The 12042-nt window shown below is 42.0% G+C and overlaps 1 protein-coding gene across 7 annotated transcripts in view; it reads left to right on the top strand.

Annotated features, from left to right (window-relative positions):
* STRN3 (striatin 3) overlaps positions 1–12042 on the top strand; it is a 100536-nt gene that overhangs the window by 49889 nt on the left and 38605 nt on the right. For all 7 annotated transcript variants that reach the window (XM_040333572.1, XM_040333571.1, XM_040333570.1 and 4 more), the window contains exons 6-7: positions 2487–2619; positions 7871–8006. In XM_040333572.1, the coding sequence (XP_040189506.1) occupies positions 2487–2619; positions 7871–8006 (269 nt within the window). The remainder of the gene's footprint in view (positions 1–2486; positions 2620–7870; positions 8007–12042) is intronic.

Below are 12042 nucleotides of genomic sequence, written 5' to 3'. Positions count from 1 at the left end.
AATTTTAATTGAAGCCACAAAACGGCAGTTTCGCATACCTGGTATAGGTAATACGGCTGCTCATTCTTGCCACAGTGTGGAATACATCAAAACCTTTACAGATTCAGTTAAATATTCATATCATGTCAGTACAACAGTTTAATTATTTGAATGGAAAAGCAGTAATTTTGTTTATAATGTCCAAAGGTTTAATGCATGCTTTACAAACTGTAAGGGTGTCTCCACATTCAGCGGTTATAGTTAATGGAAGGATGTTATGTACCATAGACAGGCATTATAATTTTTTATCTCCTTTCTAAGGGTTGTCATTTTTTTTTTTTTTTCTCAAGTTTATTTACCAAGAAGCTCAAACAATCATTTTCTATCTCTGTGGGCTTTTCGCTAAATTGTATTTTATTGTATATGCAAATTATGATTTGCTGCTTTTTGTTACTTTGATCCTGTATGTTGGCTGATCCATGCATAAAAGACACAGATTCTTTGAAATTTAATTACCCATTACCTGCGTGGGTGTACTTTGCATATTGTATGCCTGTCATTATAGGGGGCTGTACCACACACCCGTGCAAGGCAGTCAGATTTCCTGAAAATTATGACTACTAATTTTTTGTGTAAATGATTATAGGACAAATTAGACCCTTTTTTTTTTTTTTTTTTTTTTTTTTCTAAATTTCAGCTCTCCTATGTACAGCTCTCTGCTAATGTACCTCTGGTGCAGAAAAATAAAAGTTTTTATTTTTTAGAGCAAGGCCTTACCTTGGCTCTGCTGTGTGCCATAAAAAACGTAATGATTTCCTGTTATGTAGATTTGGGACATAGAAACCAGTAACACAGGAAGCAGTTTACCAGCTGACCTCAACACACACAGGCTGCTCCTATCGACTATGTTTGCACGGCTAACATTTTAAAGTGGTTTAACCACTTAAGGACCGCCTCCTGCACATATACGTCAGCAGAATGGCACGGCTGGGCACAAGCACGTACAGGTACGTCCTCTTTAAGTGCCCAGCCGTGGGCGCGCGCCCGCAACCTGGTCCGAAGCTCTGTGATTGTGGGACTAGCGGACCTGATCGCTGCTGGAGTCCCGCGATCGGTCCCCGGAGCTGAAGAACGGGGAGAGCAGTGTGTAAACACAGCTTCCCCATTCTTCACTGTGGCGCCGCCATTGATCGTGTCTTCCCTTTTATAGAAAAACACAATCAATGACGTCACACTTACAGCCACACCCCCTACAGTTAGAAACACAAATTAGGTCACACCTAACCCCTTCAGCGCCCCCTTGTGGTTAACTCCCAAACTGCAATTTTCATTTTCACAGTAAACAATGCATTTTTAATGCATTTTTTTTGCTGTGAAAATTACAATGGTCCCAAAAATGTGTCAAAATTGTCCGAAGTGTCCGCCATAATGTCGCAGTCACGAAAAAAATTGCTGTTCGATGCCATTAGTAGTAAAAAAAATAAAAAATAAAAATGCAATAAAACTATCCCCTATTTTGTAAACGCTATACATTTTGCGCAAACCAATCGATAAACGCTTATTGCAATTTTTTTTATTTTTACCAAAAATAGGTAGAAGAATACGTATCGGCCTAAACTGAGGAGAAAACTTTTTTTTATATATTTTTGGGGGATATTTATTATAGCAAAGTAAAAAATATTGTTTTTTTTTTCTCAAAATTGTCTCCCTATTTTTGTTTATAGCGCAAAAAATAAAAACCGCAGAGGTGATCAAATACCACCAAAAGAAAGCTCTAATTGTGGAAAAAAAAGGACGCCAATTTTGTTTGGGAGCCACGTCGCACGACCGCGCAATTGTCAGTTAAAGCGACACAGTGCTGAATCGCAAAAACTGGCCTAAAGGTCCGGGTCTTAAGTGGTTAAAGCCTCAAGGTGTTTCTTTACCTTAATGCATTTGTATGCATTAAGGTAAAATAAAAAACTTCTGTTCTGCAGGAAGACCCCCCCCCCCCCTATTCTTACTGGAGCTTGATCCGATCCAGCGACGTGCACTAGAACAGCAGCTTTTGCTGCTGTCTCCCTCCTCATTGGGCGAATTGATAGTAGTGGTGTCCATTGGCTCTTGCTGCTGTAAATCAAATGCTGTGACAAGTGGGCGGAGCCGAGTCGCCCAGTCCGTGTCAATAGGACTGATTGGCTTGGAAAAAAGCGCACACGGTTTCCCCCGTGGAAAGTGGCTTTCCATGGGGGCACTCACCGAAGACCAGGGGCCTGGAGCACCATCGCGGGGAACCCCAGAAAAGGAGGATTGGGGCTGCTCTGTGCAAAACCATTGCCCAGAGCAGGTAAGTATAACATGTTTTAATTTCTTTAAATGTTGCTTTAAAGCTAAAAAAAAATTGACATATATTTAGTTGACATGATGTATTATTGTTTTTCCTTTCAGAATACATTGACGTTTTTCTGAGGGAGCATTACCCATACAATTCATTTTGTCTGGTGTAACATTTATGGTCTTTCCCATAGGAACTCAGGTGATGTCCTTGAAACGTTCAACTTCTTAGAAAGTGCAGATGACAGTGATGAAGAGGATGAAGGAGACATAATAGAAGACGTCACTGATGGGACAGACACAATACGATTAAACAAAAAACACAAAGTAAGCAAAAGTCACCTTTTGTATTATGCAATCGCAATTTATACGGTTATGTTGCACCGAAAAAGGTCCATGCGCAGCTTTAGTTGCGCTGGGGTGTTTCGGCAACCTACTAAAATTTAATAGGTTGATTTAACGCAATGTAACACATCAGGATTGTGTTGTCCCCAACTCAGGCTGACCATAGACAGTTTGAATATTGGTCAGTTCAGCAGGAAACGGCCGACATTCGAACCACGCGTGGGCAGGCTGAATGTACCAAGTTGATCGAACAATCAACTTGGGTACAACCAGCCTGCCGGATTCCCTTGCAGTTATCTCTTGTGGCTGCTATAACCACTAGCAATAATCACTGTCTTTCCCCGACAGGAGGTGTTTTTAGCCAGCCGGCTGTGCTATATACCCCCACAAAAAAAATTGGCAAAATACATAGGTGTGCATAGCATGCCCTGTGCATTTCCCCTGCTGTTCTTGGTGGCCATTTCCTTTTAAGATGATAGCTGTAACTTTCCACGTAATGCAGTAGCATCTGTAGCTACTGCTTCCAAAAATTTCTTTCTGAACAGTGTTTCAGAGATGGAAAGTAACATGATTGCTACTTTGTATTTACTCTGTGTATTTTATATGCAGATCACATGGAAGACTTTGATGTGCATATGATGCCAATTAAAACAACCCTTCAAGTGTAAAAAGCAACTGTAGACACAATGGGGTTGATTTACTTAGACTGGAAAGTGCAAAATCTTGTGTAGCTGTGCATATAAACCAATTTGCTGCCAGGAATTTTTGTCAAAGCTCAATTGAACAAGCTGAAGATAGAAGCTGATTGGCTACCATGCAAAGATGTACCAGATTTTGCGCACTCAAGCTTTAGTAAATCAACGTGTGTGTTTTTTTAAAATTGTTTTTTCTTTCTAAAGGCACATGATCGGGTATTCCAACAACAATTGTGCGATGGATGTGTTTTGTTGGATAATCAGACCGTCTGTATGCTCTATCAGACAATTGTTGTCGGACTTTCTGACAACAAATGTTGCCTGTGCATGCTCTCACATTGTCCGACAACACATGTGTTCCGTCGGATTATCCGATCGTGTGTACACAAATCCAAAGTACAAACACGCATGCTCCAAACCAATGCTAAACATCATGCAACAATGGCAGAAGTTGCCCAAAGGGTGGCGGTAAAGAGCTGAAAAACCACGTAGTTTGATGTATGTTGGCTGAAAATGTTCTGCCGTTTGTATGCAGAATAAGTTCACGGCCAACGGCCTTCCGACAAATATCCACGGATTTGTCCGATGGAAGTTCAATCCTGTGTATGAGGCGTTACTGTTTAACACATTGATATTCCTTAGTTAAAGGACAGGTTCATCTTTAGCAACATGTTACACCCATATTCAGGCGTTCAAGCACCAGCCCCCCTCCAAAACAGCAGCCATGTATTTCTCTCCCCCAGAGCCGCTGTCCCATTTAAAAATGGCAGGGCTATGCGGGACTCGGCACATGCAGCCACGTCATTCATTCGCAATGATCTGGAATGAACAAACTATAAGCCCCATCTGGCACAGTGGCAGACTTACTTGTAGTTTTCAAACAACTATAAGGGTGCTGATTAGCACCCTCATAATCCAGTCACACTACCTGTAGCTCAGTAACTGACAGCTCGTGTGAAGGTGCGGGCGGAGAACTGTAAGAAATGTCTGCAGGAGCCCGACCTTTTGATCATGGGTAGATTGCACATTTTTGAAAGGTAAACAAATGTCAACTTACCCTTTGCCCTAATCGGCTATACTGTCGCCAACAGGAGAATTTGCCATTCTCCACTGGATTGGTAGTTGCAGGACTAGCTTGTAGTGTGACTGGGCACTGTGCTCTTATAAAGATAGGCCATAGAACACTTTCCTGGTCCAGTTGCTGGGGCATTGCTTTAGTGCAGTATTATGTAATTGGCGGACCTCCAGCTATTGCAAAACTACAACTCCCATCATGCCTCTGGGTGTCATACTTGTGGCTGTCAGTCTTGCTATGCCTCATGGGACTTGTAGTTCTGCAACAGCTGGAGGTCCACTAATTGCATATCCCTGCTTTATTGTGATCCTGTTTTACTTGAGGCTCACATTGAGCAAGCTGTGCAGCCCGATCATCGGGAGCTACCTTGTTACTAGCATCAAATAATGTCTTAAGTTTCCTGCTTTTCCCTGGTTTTATGTAGAAGTTACCATGGAGGGACTGAGTGCCTGCAGTATCCTGTCCAGTCTGCATGCAAATCCCCAGATCTTCAGCATGAGGGGGCTCCATCACTTTCCAACTTTAGCCTTGGTGGATAATTTGAACAACTTAACATCTCACATGCTTGGGGCCCACCTGGTCTGTCATAGCGTACCTTTTATCAGCGAGACTTATTGGCCTCTGTGGACGTTGAGGAATGCAAACCTGCATGTGCTCCTTTTTCCCAAAGATTCCTCCACTTTGCTGTGGGCCCTTTGCACTTCCAGTTTGAAGCACTGGTGTTCACCCTCTTCTTTGCACTACAAACCAGGAAGGCACTGTGCTAGCTATACTGTTCTCTCGGGGCATCCCTATTGTGCAATATTTAGTTTCATCAGTTGGAATATCTTCATCTAATCCTAGAGCACTCAAGCCAGTCTTTCTTCCCCCAGAAAAACTTAAAACCTTTTGCTCTCAGGCTTTGTATTGTTCAGTCCAGGCATCTGCATGAGTTCTTGGGTTTTGAGGCAGTCCCATTTGCCCATTTTCACTCTGGAAATCTACAACACAAAATCTGGTTATTGTTGGACAAATCGTTCAGTCCTTGGGCAAAACTTTTTTTCTGACACTGAATACCAGTGTGATTGTGTTGTCCCTGCAACACTGGACCCTTTGGCTGGAGGGTTACTAATCCTGATCCTGTTGGACAACGCAATGGCAGTGGCATCCACCAAGCATGAGGGAGGAACCAGAAGTCTCACCATGGCAAGAGCTAGAGTGGATTCTGATATGGTCAGAACTTCATGCGCCAGCCCTGTCAAATATTTACACTCGGGCATAGACAGTTGGCAGGCAGACTTCCTCTGCCGGCAGCACTTGAACCAGGGGGTAACGTCCCTACACCCAGTAATGTTCTAGGGCTTTTGGCAAAGTTGGGGGACACCCATTACAGACCTCTTGCCCTCCAGGTTAAACAATAAACTAGACTGGTTTATCTCTGTGTACAAAATTTGTCTAGTACACCCTGATTTATGGCTTTCCTCTACTGAAAGTTATTATTATTATTATACAGGATTTATATAGCGCCAACAGTTTGCGCAGCGCTTTACATCAGGGAAGACAGTACAGTCGCAATACAATTCAATACAGGAGGGATCAGAGGGCCCTGCTCGTTAGAGCTTACAATCTAGAAGGGAGGGTTTTACTTGTTTGCTTTGCAGGATTGAGAGAGAGGGCATCTTGATGGTCCTCGTAGCTCCACACTGGCCTAGTTGGATATGGTACTTCGACCAAATGAGACTCCTGGCATATGCTCTGTGTTTTCTTCTTTGTCATCTAGTCTGTATTTTGTCCCAAGGACCGGGTTCACCATCCTACTTTTTTGTTATTGGCATTAACAGCATGAAGTCTGTTTTTGAAGGACATGCATTTCTGAATCTGTGATCACTATGATACTAAATGCTAGTATGTCTACTTTTCGCATTGTCTGTAACTGCACATAGAAGACACACTTTGCTTAATGAGAAACCTTCACCCTGGGAAGTTCTCTTTTTAGGGATCAATTCTGGCATTTTTACTTATGGGAATAGACCAGCTTTTTGCCCTTGTCACCGTTAAGTGTCAGGCCTCTGCGCCTGCGATCTTATTCCAAAGACCATTGGCTTCACATGAGTTTCTCCTATGTGGCTTCCTGTGACTTCAAGGAATTTAAATTTTGTTTTCTCTGCACTTCAAAAACTATTCTTTGAACCGATCAGGGATATACCTCTTTCTATTCTCACTCTCCAAGGTTGTTTTCCTTGTTGGCATCACTTCTGGTCTAACACAAATGCAAGGTGGTGGTAAGGCCTTGAACGTCCTCCCTACCTAAAGTAGTTTTGGCCTTTCACATCAACTACAATATCATTCTCCCTCTGGCCTCAATTAATTAGATCTCCCTCCTTTGCCTGGATGCAGTTTTGCCTGTGTGAGTTAAGCCTAGTACACACGATTGGATTTTCCGACGGGAATTGTGTGATGACAGGAGACTCCGACAGTTTGTATGCTCAATCAGACAATTGTCGGATTTTCCGCAGACAAATGTTGGATGGGCAATGGTCTGTTGTCAGATTTTCCGAGCGTGTGTACTCAAGTCCGTCCGTCAAAAGTCCAAAGTACAAACACGAATGCTCGGAATCAATGCTCACCAAACACAACATTGGCAGAAGGTGCCAAAAGGGTGGCGCTAAAGAGCTGAAAAATCGCGTAATTATCAACTACGTTTGTGTTTGGCCAACAATTGTGTGCCGTTTGTATGCAAGACAAGTTCATGGCTAACGCCCTTTGGACATAAGTCGGTTTTCTAAACGGTGTGCTCCAGCTGCTGTTTTGGAATGTACTTTACCTTATTTGGACAAGTTGTCTTTCACAGGAGAGCACTCTCCACCAGTGGAGTTCTGGTGATGCTTTTCATATGCCCATCAATACAGACAGTTGGACATGTTCTATATTCTGTATTACAAGGAACATCCTTTTATTGATGTTTTCTATCAATTTTTTATTTTATTTATTTTCTTTTCACATTGGAACCATGTGTTGACCATGTCCTTAAAAGGATAGGCTAGAGCAGTGTTTCTGAACTCCAGTCCTATAGGCACCCCATCAGGTCATGTCTTTAGTCTAACCATTTTTTTGCACAGGTGATTTGATCGGTTTCACTGCCATACTAATTACCACAGCTGTTTATGTGGGGGGAAACCTGAAAACATGACCTGTTGGGGCGCCTTGAGGACTGACGTTGAGAAACACTGGGCTAGAGCATTTGGACTCAAAGAAAAACGTATACGGTTTTGTCTTAAATCAGTCCTTGGGTGTGGTGGCTGCATTCGTTTTTTCTTTTGTTTCTTTAAAGACCAGAAGGGATGAAACTAGAAAAGTTTGTTGGTTTGCATACACTTTTATTGAGAGACGTATACAAAGCTCTTATTCCGATGTTTTGACAGCATGTCATGTTAGATTTATATAAACAAAGCAATCACGCTTAGTTTTCTACTCTTGTTCACAGATTGGAAATGAAGGTTTAGCTGCTGAACTTGCTGAAGATACGGAGGAAGCACTGAAAGAATTTGACTTCCTTGTGACGGCGGAGGATGGAGAAGGAGCAGGTGAAGCTAGAAGTTCAGGAGATGGCACAGAGTGGGGTAAGAAGAGCCAAGTCAGCCCTTCATTTTAATTCTTGTTATCTAAAAATGACATGCGTTGCTCTGCAGAAAATTTGCCAAATAATTGGGCTAGATGAAGGAAATCTACAACACAAAGCTGCCTTATGTTGACTCGCAAAAAAGTTGGCTGCTCTACATTACAGGATGTTGGCCAAAGCAATCTCTGTAAAAATGCCACCCAGGAGTAAATGTGCATAATTACCCGCAGTCGTACTTGTAACTCTTTTTGTGTTGGGTAAATACTGACTAATAGGATTGCTGCTGCCCCATTGGTATCGGCATTTACGTCACTTTTTTTCCAGGTCTTGGTGATTGCTGTTTTGTCCTTTGACGAATGCTATAGTATGGTATATAGAAAAAAATAATCCTATCAAAGTAATTTGATCAGTTCAGTATTAAAAAGCGTGGTGGAATTGGTACTTGGAAACATTTGGTGCATGTCTGCTTTAGTAGATTATCTTTTTTCTGTGCTGACTGCTTCTGCCTTCCAGCAGATTCCATTCCTAATAAAGGGAGTATACAGTACTGTATATATTCACATATTTGCTTGTTGCGTGCTCAGGTCCCACTTTTCAGCTTTTCATATATGTGCTTTTATTGAGACTTTTCAAAATGAAAGTGCAAGTCTGTCCACTCATGTAAAACAGAGTTTACTCCCTGTGTTGCCAATATTTTAACAAATGAAAAGAGGCAAAGTAATTGCACAGAGTCACTGAAAACTCCATATAGTGCCTTGTCCCAATATCTATATTACTATAAGCAAGAACAGCAAGTATGATAAAATATAAACTTTTTAGCAAAAAAATTATTTTTAAAAATGTCAGTCTGTGCTTACTGAAAAATGCACTATAATTTTCATCTAAAGCCCAACGCCAGAAATTGTGAAATTCCTCCTCCTAGTGGGTTAACTGCTCATTTAGGTCTAGATGGCATGGACAAAACAAATCACCTTTCTGATACTCTGCGCTGCTAGACTGGGTCACCTTAGTGCTTTTTTCTCAATGCTCTAGTGGTCCTGACCTCTTCAAGACCAAGAATGCATTATCCATCATAGAGGGTGGCACTGGCTGGTGGCTCTGTTGGGTACTCTCGGGTTTCACAGTTGCACAATATGTAACTGAATGCAGAGAGAGACCAGCTGTCAAAATTCAGCAGTGATGTTGGTGGTGGGCAAGGCCTTACAGCTATCAAACACCAGCCAATGATTGTGCTGCTTAAAGGGGTTGTAAAGACAAAAATATTTTCCTCTTAAATTAAAGTCTGACAGTAGCTGATAAAGTAAAAAGTAATGTTTTGCATTATAACTAGTTTTGATACCTGTTGAAATCGAGCTGTTTTATTCACCTCTCACTCCTGAATCATTATTCTCACGGACTTCCTGGTTTGCGGTGCGCATTCATTCTTGCTACATCACGGCCTAATGGGAACTTCAGTTCCCATTAGGCTTAGCCTCCATGCCTGTGAGGGATAAGAGAGCATCTTCACGCAGGGCTGTAGTCATAGGGAAGGGGTGAGCACATTCTGCTTTCCACCATGCAAAACGGCTCAGATGCTGGTGGAAAGCAAGAACAGGAGAGACAGGAAATGGCATTTTCAAACCTGGATTACTGTATTTTGGAGGTCAAAGGGAAGAAAATAAAAAGCATGAACTCAGTTGAACAATTAACACTACATCCCAAATATTTTAAATACCAAATAACTTATAGAAAGGTGGGACTTTAAAGGTGTTGATACCTCCTCACAGAATGATTACCAATACACATACATTACAGTTCTTTATTACAGAATTGGTTAAAAAATAGTATTGGGGTGTATGCACCCCTTTTAAAAAACATGAAAAGCTTCCACAGCCTATAGTCCAACCAAATCAACCTTAAAGATGGAGGTCCTTAGTGAGATCTATGTTTGATATTTCACACATTTGTATTAACACCTCAAAACATCACAATAGGGAAGGATAGCTCATTCCAACATATTTTGCCTTGTCTGCTTTTTCAGGGGCTCAAGGGGTGCAGTTAGATAAGGTTGCTAGGAAGAAAAAAAGAACGAAATACATACATAATATACATCCAATACATAATTTCATTATACATTTTTTCACTGTATTGAAAATGACATATAATTAGGCAGAATGAGGGGGGGGGGGGGGGTCCAAAACGTGCACCTATAGTTTCTCCCAGTGCAGACAAACACACGATACTCATAAGACGGAAAAAAACAATGAAGATGACGCAAATTATCAGGGAACAGGCAAATGGCATCTTAAACTCTCAATTCTGAAATGTAGAGAGCACTATCAAAAGAATCGGAGAAATTGCTAATGAGCCACTGCATATAGAGGAGCATACACAGCCAAAGACAAGCATACATCCGTAAGAGCATTTATACAGACCTACCTTACCCGTATGTCCAATGTACAACCTCAAATTCAAAATTAAGTCAGGTAACTACATTCAAGGTGCATACGTCTGAAATTGCATAAAAGGGGGGGGAACACCTCATTTGGAGCCCATTGGAACCCCCAGAGTATGTATTTAGTCATTCTGGAGCCACAAATAAGATGCACAATACCCGTGAAGCAAGTTCAGTTGATCTTATGCCAGCATGTTCAGAGAGAATAGTTGCTACTCAAGGATATGCCTCCATTTGGTTGCCTATTGGGATGCATACAATACATAAATTTGCACCAAAACATCACCCTGTGAGTGCCGCCTCCTGCCAGGAACCTGACATGGCGCAGGTAGATGTGCTTCTGTGCATGTGCCGTAATGGTGTGACTGGCGGCCAAAGCCACCCATCGCCCATCCACCCTCTCCAAGCTTCCCACCTCGTCCATTCCACCATTGTGTACCACTTCCATATTGTGCACAGGTCACCAGACACATCTTTGGTACATTCAGTTGGTGGGAAAGCCAGGGCAGGGAAGGCCCTGTATAGGTTGTGTAAGTGTTACATCCAATATACAGTATTTTTATGCGTGCAACAGGCTAACCACCTGTGACAGATGTGAGTGGCCATAGGCCTATGAGACACCAATCGGACAACTAAAGTACATGGGAAGGAGTGCAAAGAATAGGGTGCTCTGGATAACTAGGAGACTTCAACAAACCGTACATGACTGGCTCTTGGGATGTGATTAATGCACCAGAGCAGCACTTCAGAAGAGGGAAGCATACCAAGTGCAGTAATAACGCTGAAAAACTGGCATATCAATGAATCCATAACGTCCCGCGGATGCCTCCTGGGAGTAAGACCGCTGCAGGAGGAAGTTCCAGCCCACCAGCGATGGTAAATACCAATGGTTTTAAGGAGCGACTGGGCATGCTCCTGAAACATGTACTATCCATTCTGACGTCACTTCAGGTTGCCTGGATTCCATGCTGGTTCTGACAGCACAGCCCTCCATCTTGGCTCAGAGAGACAGTATTTACCATCGCTGGTCGACTGAAAGTTCCACCTGCAGCTGTCTTACTCCCAGGAGGCATCCCACTGGACATTTATGGATTCATTGATATGCCTGTTCTTTACTTCCATCTTGTAAGTGTTTTTAACCCTTCCTTGTCAAAGTGTTTTTATTAAAGGTGAGGTAGAGGGCGCTAGCGAGAAAATCTTCCTTGGTGTGCTGCCCTAGCAGGAAGATCTTCTTAATACATAAAAACTAATAGCTAAACAATATTAATAAATTAAACGCTCAATACGTGACAACTTGAATCTCTGGTGAGATAAAATAGGAGTGCTCACAAAGTCCTGTAAATGGACACTCTGCCCAAATATTGAACTATTAATCAAAGTCCAAAAAAATAATACAAAGTGAAATCAATTGAAATATGCATACACACAAAAATTTACCATGGAACATAAAAATCAACGACAGTGAAAAAGTGTCTCTGAATTGCCACAGTGATTAACACTATTCATAGGAAATCTCTTTCACATGATGTTTCATTGGATAGTCATGCAATCAGTCTTGATATTGCTGTAGCCACCACCATCTGATTAAACTTTCACCCGATGT

Source organism: Rana temporaria, chromosome 13 (assembly GCF_905171775.1).
Source record: "Rana temporaria chromosome 13, aRanTem1.1, whole genome shotgun sequence".
In the NCBI taxonomy this organism is placed as follows: domain Eukaryota; kingdom Metazoa; phylum Chordata; class Amphibia; order Anura; family Ranidae; genus Rana; species Rana temporaria.
This window is presented reverse-complemented; position numbering and strand designations above follow the sequence as displayed.